Source organism: Alternaria viburni (genome assembly GCF_023758015.1).
Source record: "Alternaria viburni strain BMP 2772 chromosome Unknown scaffold_32, whole genome shotgun sequence".
In the NCBI taxonomy this organism is placed as follows: Eukaryota; Fungi; Ascomycota; class Dothideomycetes; order Pleosporales; family Pleosporaceae; genus Alternaria; species Alternaria viburni.
In genome coordinates, this window is record NW_026055801.1 from 373,365 (window position 1) to 385,556 (window position 12,192).

At 53.5% G+C, this 12,192-nt stretch overlaps 4 protein-coding genes across 4 annotated transcripts; 2 read left to right on the top strand and 2 right to left on the bottom strand.

Annotated features, from left to right (window-relative positions):
• Positions 1-3,837: 3,837 nt before the first annotated feature.
• On the top strand, positions 3,838-6,309 carry J4E79_010728 (uncharacterized protein; the record flags this gene model as incomplete). Its single annotated transcript, XM_049359561.1, has 1 exon — positions 3,838-6,309. One exon carries the CDS (start codon positions 3,838-3,840, stop codon positions 6,307-6,309), a length of 2,472 nt encoding a protein of 823 aa, XP_049206092.1.
• Positions 6,310-7,589: 1,280 nt separating this feature from the next.
• Positions 7,590-8,443, bottom strand: J4E79_010729 (uncharacterized protein; the record flags this gene model as incomplete). Its single annotated transcript, XM_049359562.1, has 2 exons — positions 7,590-8,377; positions 8,404-8,443. The coding sequence occupies 2 exons, from the start codon at positions 8,441-8,443 to the stop codon at positions 7,590-7,592; spliced, it is 828 nt and encodes a 275-aa protein (XP_049206093.1).
• Positions 8,444-9,478: 1,035 nt separating this feature from the next.
• J4E79_010730 (uncharacterized protein) lies at positions 9,479-11,184 on the bottom strand (the record flags this gene model as incomplete). Its single annotated transcript, XM_049359563.1, has 2 exons — positions 9,479-10,154; positions 10,202-11,184. The coding sequence occupies 2 exons, from the start codon at positions 11,182-11,184 to the stop codon at positions 9,479-9,481; spliced, it is 1,659 nt and encodes a 552-aa protein (XP_049206094.1).
• Positions 11,185-11,391: 207 nt separating this feature from the next.
• J4E79_010731 (uncharacterized protein) lies at positions 11,392-12,048 on the top strand (the record flags this gene model as incomplete). The annotated part of the gene is made up of 1 exon (XM_049359564.1): positions 11,392-12,048. One exon carries the CDS (start codon positions 11,392-11,394, stop codon positions 12,046-12,048), a length of 657 nt encoding a protein of 218 aa, XP_049206095.1.
• Between the last annotated feature and the right edge of the window lie 144 nt (positions 12,049-12,192).

Here is a 12,192-nt window from a genome sequence, read left to right on the forward strand (position 1 = left end):
ATACAATTTATCTGCCTCGACTCCGCAGTACCCACACCTCTATCGCATCTTCTTCGCAGAGCTCAACACATCTTATCTCCACCGTGGCATCTCCACTGGTTCCTTCACGCATCGACCTATCCGCTTAGCGTTCCGAAAAAACACATGGTGGCGTTCGTCACATTTTGCTCGTACATGTAAACTGCTGTTTCGGCTACTGCACATCGCCACAACTGTGGTGTACCTACTGCACATGGAAACAAAAGCTGCCCAACGCCAACGATAACTAATCGATAAGATACTACGGGACTCTATGTTTGGGTTTGTGTACTACTGTAAGAGGTGCTGGCAAATCGAATGTCGTCTGGCGAGTGCCAGATCTCGTGCTAATGGAGGCTGAGGGCTAGATGCAGATAGTGGATCTGTCGCTCGGGTAGGCGGCGGGTGAGTTATAGAAGGTAGAGCTCGTTTTAGGCGATAGATGGGTTTGTTATCCTTGGTCAGTGAGTCGTGTTCTCGTGGTGTGGTTGGTTGGTGAATTTTCTTGTGAGCTGCGCATGTGGGCAATTGAGCAAAATGACAAGCCTTAGACAAAATGTCAAGACAGGCATATCGATTGGCATATGTGCGACGTTTGCTTGTGGCATCCCATGGTTGGATACGAAGACTGCATACACGATACGACTGACCTCGGGTTTTCGTATCGATAGTGATGTTGCCTGAGCTGGAGATCTTGATGCTTTATCTCGTGTTCTATATCCGGACACGAACACTATTGAAAGTATTTTGTTATTGTATGCAACGCACAACGAACATGTTCTACCTCGCTATTCAAGACCCTTCCGAGGTCTGCTTTTTGCATCATCCTTGCTATCAGTAAAGATAAATGTAGATCAGGCGTCATGTGACATCAGCCTCCGCTGCGGTACGGTACGCGAATCTCACGCCTCATGAATCTGACATAACGTCGATCTTATATCTCACTCATATGAATAGCAAAGATGTTTCAGGCGCAAGTACAGGTACAGTGTAAGCGCGGCGTCTCCAAATAGCACGGCGTCAGATGCGTGTACATAAGTGCCGTGGGCGTAAAGTGGTAATACGGCACTTTGATCGCATGCATGATTGATCGGTTCCGCATAGAGAGCGGTTGTGATTACCGATATATGACGAGACCACTTCGCCATCGAGATATGGTGAATGCCTGGCATACATGCGACAGTGTAATGACAACCGTTGCGAGCAAGCGTGATGTGGCGGCGATGCCGGTTTTCCGCGACAGTTCATCTGGAAAAAGCAATCGTCACTTAGCAATGAAACGCATCCGAGTATAGATCGAACGCTGCGGTCCGCTCCTTGCTTCTTTCTTCCTCGGGTAACAACGTCTCGATGCTTTTTTGTATGGCCCGACATGATGGTTGTGACAGCTGCAAGTGCCGCTCACATGCCGCTGGATCCAATCTCCAATGCATGGGCATCTGCGCACGCATGACACTGGATAGAGGGCTTCAATGCTCAGCCACGTGCTTCCCCAGACCCACGGGCGCATGAAGAAACATGCTGGCTTAGTTGCGTGGCAAAGACTTAATTAGCAGGCATACCACTGCGAAACAGAGAGTCGCGAGTTGCCAGCGGAGGCATTGTTTCGCATAGCGAACATGTGGGTAAGGACCAGCCGTCTTCTTCAAACGCTCCGAGCCGTAAAGTCTCTCCAAGCCCAAGACCTTGGGATAGGCTCACCACCAAAAAGTCTGGACAACTTGTCTCGGGGCTTAGCAACGTGGCAAAGCAAGATTGAAGATCCGAGAAGATCCGTCTCGAATTGCGTGACAGTTGGGGACCGGGATCGCCTGGTGTGTCGGTAGCTGCCAGAGAGTTGTTTTGCCGATAGTTCATGAGTCTGCTGAAGGAACGTCGTTTCCAGCTCGCATGACATTGATGACGGCCAACTGCATCCTATGCGTGCCTAGCACGCAGCCGGATATTGCTGTCCCAATCTAGTGCAGTTGGCGGGGTAGGCATCCGAATGGTTAATGAGGATGTGCACTGTGCCACCAATGCGGTCACGGTTAAGGTTGGCTGCATGCAGGGCGTTTTTAGCAACGTCGAAAAGGCTCCGTGGTCGCTAGTGATCTCATAGACAACTATAGATCGTGATGTCGAGGCCATCGTGTTGCGCTTACGTCGTGAGGCGCGTGGTTAGCAGCTGGTGTGCTGTGGGCTGAGTCAGGGTAGGCACGCCTTGAGAAGGGCCGTGTTTCTGTTTCAGGTGCCCGCTAGAGCGTCTCTCGTGTCCCTCCCGTCACGAAGCCGCCCACTTGAGCGCGCGCCTCCCATTCTTTTTATTGCCATCATGCCATCACAGTCAGTAATCTCGAATCGTCGTCACTTGGATGTGATGCAAATGTGACGACGATGGGCGATACCAGCAAACGGCGTGTTGTCGTGCCTAAACCCCACAACCGGCTAGGAGAGTGCACAAAGTGCACAGTCTGCCCAGCGCCGCCAAACTGTTCGCCATAGCTTCCGGGGACGTCGCCCGGACGCGCACTATCGATAGGTACTACTTTACGTGCATGCATATACGGCTGCACACGTTTTTAGGCATACGAGAGTGCGAGCACTGAGGTCGAGTCCTCGGAACCTTCTTTTAAGTCTTTCTACTCCGGAGCATATCATCCGATCGTGGAATGGCGTGCGACAGGCGAGCAGAAAGAGGCCAGGAGAGGAGCGGTCTGTCTTGATTCGTGAAGTGGTCGAAGGAGCGGAAATGATCAGAACCCTTGCTGTGTCGAGCCTGGGAGTTTCATGCGCAAAGAGCGTGGGATGCACAACGAGCGACAAGATCGGCACCGCAGCAGCGAAAGTCGGGGCGAAGTGATGCCATCATGTATTCGAGTGCAATAATGCAGCGTTCGATGGCGCCGGGTACTGTTCGCCGTTGACCCCGCAGCTCTCAACATCCTCACGGTGCAGATTCTGCTGGTGCTGCGGTTGCACAGAAACCCAGGGACATGTTCCGACACTGGGGCTGTTTCCTCGCTGCAAGCATGTCTCTTGGCTAAAATAAACGCTAAATACTCTTGGTTAAGGCCAGGGGCACTGGCGAATAACGACGACAGCGGCGGGACGTCATTGGTCTGTCTCACCATTTGCCCCTGACACTCTTCGTGTGCATGGTCACACCCTCGCTCGTGCCGTCGCCGCTTAGGCCATTTGGGAGATGCCCAAGCCCACCCGATGGCTGCCCTTGCACGACCGTGAGCGCGAACGGACCCTCTCAGCGGCCGGTTGGACGTCTCCCTCTCGCTCAGGCTCACCTGTCTCTCCCCAGCTTCAGCCTCCGTGTGCCTGAACAGCCTCACCTAGACGGCTTTCCATCTCGACTCCCGCACACCGCTGAGCTGTGCTGCCTCTCATTTCGCCCTACCCTTCGTATACCTCTTCGCCTCTTTGAGAGAGGGTTGCCCCGTCGCTCCCTTTGCACTAGTCGGATCAATCCATCGTCGTCCTTCGCCAGATCGAACATACTGTCGCGCTCGGTCTCGACATCTGTCTTGGATTCGAGTACGTTCGACACGACCATTACTTGCTGGACCATACTGACGCTTTGTCGCACTATAGACGATTACGATTGTCTTTACGAGCCAATTGTATCCTTCAGTCGTCGCATTCGCCTTCCCAACGCGCGGCCGACCAACCTCCATCTTCGGACAACTAATAATCCTTGGACCTTACACCTAGTCATGCGAAGTCGAGTGGAATTATAATCAGTCTATTGCTTTACGTCTCAAGTCGAGGATAAACTCACATCACGTTCGCTATTCTTACCGGATCTAACACACGATCCACATCACCATGGCTCTCCCAAAGCCCGTATACCCGCTGAGTGAGCACTGCTCAATCATCTACGAGAACACGCTTTACGTATATTCGCCATCTGGATTCCAATCGCTAAAGCTTGAAGAGGGGGCAGAATGGAAGGCGCTGCCTATGGACATATCGCTTACCGGAGCGCAATGCGTGAAGGCAGTACCCAAGGGGGATGCGGCAGCTGCTAAGCTGTTCATTGTTGGAGGACGCGTCAACGAGACCGCTTCGACGTGGAACTATCCCGGACTGATGCACTACACATTCTCCAAGAAGAAGTGGGACTGGCAACGATCTGAGAGCTGGAACACACAAAATCGCGTCAACCATGACGCTGTCTACCTTCAAGACTCACAAAAGATTCTCGTCTACGCAGGGTCACAGACAGAGGGGGACAACGGCCCATCGTCGGAATCCTTCCTAATGTCCACTGTCGAGCCCTACTCGGTATCAAGTATGCCGCCGTCCGGCGCGCCACTCTCCGTGAAGCCCATGCTGATGAACTCGGACGCCAACTCTGCGATATTAGTCGGTGGTGGCGCTACCAACACTGCGGTATGGAAGTTCAGCGAAGCATCAGGATGGAAAGATCTCGGCGTCAGCCTTGAACAACCGATCGTTAACGCCGATGCTGTCAAATGCTCAATAGTCTCCAACAAAGACGGAAGGATCGCTCTGGAGAAGTTCGACATGAGTGTAACACCAAATGCCGTGGAACGAATCCTCCTCGTGAACAAGGACGGATCGCCCGCAGCCCCGGGAACTCTTGCCGGTGGGGACAAGGTGAAGCGAGTAGTCATCGATGACTGGTCAAAGTACAACGACACACTCGCACCGACAGTTACACGGAACGGTTACTCTTTAGCACAAGGCGAGGATGGCACCACCGTTGCAAGTGGAGGCAATCCCGACGAGCCCATTGCTGTGTTCGACGCAAAGGAGAACGCATGGATGAACGCGACAGCACTGTTTGCTGGACAAGAGATCCTAGTGAACTCGATATCATCTTCAAGCGCATCATCGACACCGACCGCGACTGCATCCGTATCAGCGACGCCCAGTGCCAGCACCACAGAAGCAGTCGGCCCACCACCGGCTCCCCCTAGCAATAAGGGAAAGATGTTGACTGTACTTGGCGCTACACTAGGTACGATCTTTGGCATCGCTGCTATCCTGATCCTCATTCTGTTCTGCCTCAAGTACAGGAAGAACAAGAGCAAACAGAACCCAGGGTACATTGAGAAGAACGATCGCATGAGCTTTGCCGACCGCGGCGCTGCTTTCATGAAGGAGGCCGGTGGAGCTGTCGTGACTTACCAGCCAAAACACAACAACGACTCTGTCACATCGCTTGCCATCATCCAGGGACGTGGTAGCAACAACGGCCACAAGAAGAATGTTGCGAGCGATGCTAGCACAGCAGGACTTGTGAAGAAGAGCAGTCCGCTTGGCTACTCTGAAGGTTACAACGAACCCTACGAGCTTGCCAAGTTTGACCTCAAGCCGGAGCCTGTCGAGCCCATGGTTCGTCAGAACTCTAGTCGGAACAAGCCCGCACCAAGAGCACGTAGCTCAGGCTGGAGTCGGTACTTCGCCAACAACGAAGCTACAAACCTCGCAAGTGCACCGCCTGCTGACCGTTCTACCTTCGCGTCAGACCGAACAAGTACCGCCAGCCAGTCACAATACACCAACTCGCGCATGTACAGCTCGCGTCCATCACAACACATCGCTCCATTAGAGATCCCCAAGTTCAACGACGGGCAGCGTCTAAGCCGAGTTGCCAGTGGAAGTCCAACGCTTGGAACCCCCAACAGTGTCATTCCACATGGTGTTCAGCCCATGCAAGCAGAGCTTGCTCGCGCCAACTCGAATGCCAGCACAGTATCTGCTCTCAGTCACGACGGCTACCTACGCCACCCCGTAGAAAGCTGGACTCCAGTGGGCGATGACCGACGGACGAGCAGTCAGTACACTGGTAGCATGGTCATTGACTCTAACAAGTACGATGGCGCTAGCTCGTATTACCCCGACGGCACCGATTCGTTCTACCCCAAGAGCAACTTTTCCTCCTTCTACCCCGGCCAAGGCGACAACCCATCCACCGTTCCCGACATGCGCGACAGCACGTTCACCATGTTCCCATCAGGCAACGCACCACCCGCACCAACAGAGGAGATGCCCAAGAGCAAGTTCAGCTCGATGTACCCCGTACCACCACGTCTCGGTCTCCCACAAGATCGCGAGAGCACAGCAACCGTGTTCCCAGGTGGTCCCGGTGGTGCACAAGGAGGCAATGCTCAGGCAGCGCTACCAAGCCCCAAGTTCAACTCCTTCTACCCCCCACCCAAAGTCGGACACGAGAGCTCAGCAACCCTCTTCCCCGGCCCAGGTCCCAACCAAGGCAACGGAAAGGAGCAATCCGACATGTCATGGCTAAACCTAGGCCAAAGCAGATAAAAGCCCTCGACTTTGAACTTAGCCTTGTCACGCCTATAATGAGCCCATGCTCCCACCCGTCTCTACCTCGACCATACACACCACCTCCATCCTCTCTCTCTCGAAAAGCAGCATCACTTAGCGAACGCATCATCACCACCCTGTACAGCAGATCTTTCTTTCTCGAGCATAGCATTCATCAGCGCCGGGCGTCTCTTTCCAAATCCCCCCTTGTTCACCAAACGCTAGCCGCGAAAAGCCGATGTCAGCTTTTGGCATTCAGTCGCTACAGATACCCGACGCCAACCTCCTCACAGCGCGTCAACCCATTACCTCCACTACCACCACCTACCTACCTCCCTCCACTCTCTCCTCTCGAAACAGAAGAGTCTCAGTTGTAAATAGAACGCCCACCTCTTACCCCACACTCCCAAACCCACCACTTTCTTTTCTCATACACTCTTTTCTTTTCCCACCAAACCTCGTTTCCCTCATATCTCTTTTTTTCCACATACTTTTCAACTTGGTCTGTGTCCAAATGTATCTTTGGAAATCGCAGTATCTTGTTGATGATCGTCGTTGTTGTTGTTGTTGTCTCAGATCTACGGGTCTGGATATGTTTTTGCTTTTTTGAAATGGCGTCGTTGTGCAAGATGGTTGGAAAGATCTCTCTTCGCTGTCTTGGTCTCCTCTTGTTGTATGTAGCTCGCTTGTCGAGTGGGGAAGTTGGGTGGGAGGGAGGGAGGGAGAGATGGAAGTTGGACTGGCTTGACCCTGGATGTGCTGGGGCGCTGGTGCGAGGGAAACGTCTATTGTTGACGTTGTGGCTGAAATGGTGGATTGGATCGGACGTTAATACTTTAATGAAAGAAGCGAGTGTCGTACCAAATCATCTCGTCTGCCTGTGATGTTTGCATTTGTGAAGGAAATGTGTTGATGCTTGAACTATATCCTAGGTGAGGTGTCTGGTTGCAGTGATCAAGTGTACAGTCAGCTTGCGTGGTAAGCCCATCCAACGTCGTTCGCCCTGGACCTTCACATGGACACGTACACTAGACGCAAACTGGCTGCCATGTCCTAATCATTACATCTTGACCAAGCATCAAAAACAAGTATTCGTAGAGAAGAGCGTGTGAGATCGCATCGTTGAGATATCGCCCGGGAGCCGAGAGATATCTCAACGATGCGATCTCACACACCCTTCTCTACGAACACCTTCCCATATCCAAAGTCTAGAAGTCTATCGCTCCACAACCCACCAACCTTCCCAGCTCATATAACGCCTCCAAAACACACCACCTCTAATTAACAACCCTCTTCATCTGCGCCGCCTGCCTCGGCTCAATAAACAGCGCCTCCGCCTCCGTAAGCACAACACCCTCCTTCTCCTCACTCCCCAGCGTCATCAACCGTCCCTTAACCCACGCCTTCCTGCCCTCGACCTTTGTCGTTTCCGCCCGTAGAACCACAATCTGCCCCGCCATACACGGCGCCTTGTAGTCTATCTTCAAACTCGCCGTCACACCTACTTTATTCGGCAGCGCGGGGAAACAGCATCGCGCTAGTCCTTCGTCGAGGAGTGTGGCTAGCAGGCCGCCGTGGACGATACCGGGGTGGCCGCACAGCGCTTCACCCAGGTATTGCAAAGATACGAATTCAGAGCCGTCGGCTGTGCTGAATTGGATTGGGGGAACGGCGATTTTGTCTGGGCCGAGGAGTGTGCCTCCCGTCAAATTCTGTGCCCGAAGTCCCTCTGGTATCTTGAGATGCGGCCTTGAGGCAATGTATTTGGGATCCTCCAATAACGACTTTGTGAGGGGATGCTCGAATATGCTTCGTTCTATTTCCGCAATGGCTTCTGTGCTGGGCGTGAAGAGTTCGAGGGTTTCGGCGTCGGTGGGTGGGTTCGCGAGATCTTGGAGGGAGGCCATGGCGGGGAAACCGGCGATTACGAAGCCGCTGGTGAGAGTGAGGAGGGTGAGAGCGAGGGCGATGGGGAGGCGGATGTAGATTGGTCGTTTGGGTTTTTGGGAGGAGGAATTGGGTGGTGGTGGAGGCGGTGATGTGGGTTGTGCGGTTTGCGATTGTTCTGCTGCTATGGAAGTGTTAGTTTACTAAATTCTTCTTTCTCGAGTCTTCCACAAGGATAGGACATAGAAGTCGAGTTGAGACGGGGATTAGGATAAAACTTACAAACACTACTCGTCCACCTAACAATCCGTATCCTATCTCCCAACCCACCCCCAGCAGGCCCTCTCTGTCCTTTTATACAACCCGGGCGGACTTCGCGCAGCGGGGCCAATGCTCTGTATGCCCCGAAACCTAACACTCTGCTGCGACCCACATGCCCAGATAAGGCAGACCTTGCGGATATCATACTTACGTAGTCAGCGCCTAGAATCTCGCGGCAGAGACTTTTTTTCTGGCCTAGGCTAGAGGGTAAGTCGGCGGTGAGCACGGTTTGGTAGTACAGTCGGAGGTTCCGCGCATGCGCGCGCGTTCGGTCCCTGAGCTCGGACGCTGGCGGAATAGGAAGTGCCGAGGTTCAGAGGGTGGGATGTTGTTGGCTGCAAGGGCGAGGGAAATTTGGGACAACGGTCGCCAAGATGGGGACTATTCATGGGTTTTGTCATGGAGTGTATTTGCATCTCTTGGTGCGTACTTCGGCCGATGATAATGAATTAGCTTATGGCGTAGGTGCCCCTTTACGTTGAACGGGTTGTCGTCGATGCCCGCCTATGTATGCTGTCGACTCAAGGAAACCTCCTAGTCTACATCAGGAACTGTACATCAACGATGAAAATAGCTCGAGACGATGCTTCATGTGCGAATTGAGATTTAATTCTCTCAGTTCTGTCCTTGGAAACTTGTTCCACTTGCTTTACACGTGGTATTTCCACTCCACCAATCCATCAAGTCATCATACTATACATACAGAGTAGAGAAGTGCGTCATGTAGAACGCCATACTCATCTACGGCGTCCGTCTATCCACTTCCATGACCCAGGTGACGAAACATAGCAAACCCGTATAGGGACCGGAGACTACAAAAACAGAGCAACAACTGTCTTTTTGGACGCCAAAGATGCAGCAAGAACAGGACCACCAACATTAAGGTGCGGTGAGAAGGTAGTGTAATCGTACAGGGTGGAACGCAGAGGGAAGGAAAAAGAGATTAGTGGCGACTCGCTCAGTAGTAATCCCTGGCACTCTTCTGCAGTTCGATCAACCTCCATCCTCGTGTCTCGGGGTTGTTGACGTCTTCTGGTATCCGGGTTACACCAATGGCGTATGTGACTTGCTGGACCTTGTCGTCCATACCAGAGGCCAATTCCCCTGACTTGGCGTTACGGTAGACGTGCACTTCTTGTGTTCTGCAGGTAAGGATGAAGACGGGGATCTCTCCTGGCTCCAGCAGTTTTGCGTTCAGGACATCGACACCACGGATGTCGACAATCTTTCCGTCAGATTTCAGGCCAGCGGCCTGGTATTGTTGCATCAGCGCTGCGTATACTGAGTATTGCGCTGCTGATAGCCACTCCTTCAGGACGGCGATATCGCCCTTGACGTATGCGTCCAGGACTTCTGGGAGAATGTATTCGCGCATCTCGGTCAGGAAGGGCTCCATCTGGAAGTTGGGGTCCATCTCTCTGAACCTCTTGATGACCATGGCCGTCTCGTTTTCGGCGAAGAAGCCGGTGATGCGGTCGGAGATACTGCGAGCGGTCTCGATGATGGCGTTGTCGGACTCCCTGTAGACGGTCTTCATGTTGAAGAAGCCTTGGGCGAGCTTGGAGTTGTCTTTCCATTCTCTCCAGACTTCCTTGTACTTGGCGTCCTTGTGAAGGGTGACGTTGGTGCCAGCACTGCTAGTTGTTAGTCAAAGGTTATGAACTTCTGAGTGATGTCTTACTTTGGGTCCTCCTCCATTGGGCCCAGGGGCTTGCCGCCAGTTCGTTGGAGCTCGTTGAGTTCGCGCAGCTCTCGTCTCTTCCTGCGCTCTTCCTTCTCGACCCAACCCCCGTATCTTGACGAGCTGCCATCGTCGATGGTCTCCTTCACAGCTTGGAAAGCCTTGGTCTGTCGCACTGGCCGAGTTGCGTATTCAAGTCCGGTACCAGTGACCCTCGCAGCAGCACGAACGCCCTTCACGGGCATAGTGTCCCAAGTCCAGGCCGCACCATGACCAACAGCCGATGCCGTCGCCTTCAATGCCTCCGTAGTCTTTGTCTTGGCAGCCTCAGAGATCTGGCCGGCCTTCTGAACGTTTGGGTTCTGTTGGAAGTCGTGCAGCGCACCACCCAACTGCTTTGTGCCCTCGTTCCAGTCCTTCGAGGCCTGGAACTCTTGCTTCAAGGTCTCGGTGAAGACCTGCCATGGTGTCTTGTCGCCGTGGGGTGGAGGTGGGGGCGCATCCTTCTTCTCTTTTTTCTGGCCCTCTTCGCCCTCCTTCTGTTCACCAGCTTCCTCCTCTCCTTCCTTCTTCTCCTTGGCTTCCTCGCCGTCCTTCTTTGCCTGGTCGCCTGCAGCCTGCTCTGAGGTGCTACCCTCGGAGGCTGTTGATTTGGCGGGGTCAGGCTCTTGGTCCTTTACGTCTTTTTGCTTTTGCGCTTGCTCGTACAGGGCGGGCCGAGAAGAGAAGTGGCGGGCGTATGCGGATGACGTGCGGAAGAGGACATCTTGGGGCAAGAATTCGCTGCGGAGGAAGCGTTGGGAGGAGGGCGTGGATGTGGAAGGTAGTGACGTGCGTGTGGAGGAGACTTGCGATGTTCTTGGTAGTGTTGATATCCGTCTATACGCTGCAGCTCTTCCGTATGCGCTTGCAGGCGTAGCAGCGGCGGGTTGTATGCTCCATCGCGCAGTGGCGGCAAATGTGCTTGCTGTTTGGGGCCTCATGCTCTGGACTTGAAGGCAATTGGATCTGGGTATCAAATTGAAGTAGGACCGGCCCAAGCAGTGAGCGTTGGAAGGTGGGCGCGGCGAAGGTGGGTGAGAAGCATCGCCATCTTTTTCCGAATGCCAAGCCAGACTCGCAACCTTCTGCGACTTTCTAGCAAATCGCTGCATCCCCGAACCTCAATCGGGGCATCTACCGCCTTCAACATGGCCAGCAACACAACCCTACAGACGTTTCGATCCCTCACATGCTCAATTCGCTCATCATGTCGACACACGCAACCCGTGCGACCGTTTTCGCACAGCACACGAGTCCTCGCTGCGACTCCTCCCTCCTTCCGCAAGAGGCCTGAGAAGAGTCTCGACCAGCTGCTCAGCAATGTAGATGAGAACTTCAGTGGCGCAGCCCCCAATCCATACAATATCATACCTGGCCAAAACTCAAGCGACGCTTCTTTCAAGAACCTCGCGCCGCGCGAATGGGACGAAGACGACAAACACAAACTCCATGTTTACGCCACCAAGCACAACACACACCTGTGTCTGACACAGCCAAACCGTAACCCACTGATCTCGGTATCTTGCGGAAACATCGGCTTCAGGAAAGCGGGGCGCGGAACATACGATGCAGCCTATCAATTGGCCGCCTTCCTGATGAACCGCATCCAGGACAAGGGCTTGCTGCCGCAGATTCAGAAGTTGGAATTGATATACAGAGGGTTTGGCGCAGGCAGGGAGGCAGTCACAAAGGCGATATTGGGTGCTGAGGGAAAGAGGATACGGCCGCTGATTGTGAAGCTGGCAGATTCGACGAGGTTGAAGTTTGGTGGTACAAGGAGCAAGAAGCCGAGGAGATTGGGTTAGAGACTGCTTGTCGAGCATGTGGGGATGGAAATTAGACGAAGTGTACGATGATAGTGGGGTTCACCAGGCGTCATAGGTAGAGGCAATGAGCACTTGGGCATGCATCACAAGAGCAGTGTATGGTGGCCAGGGCATATCAGACCA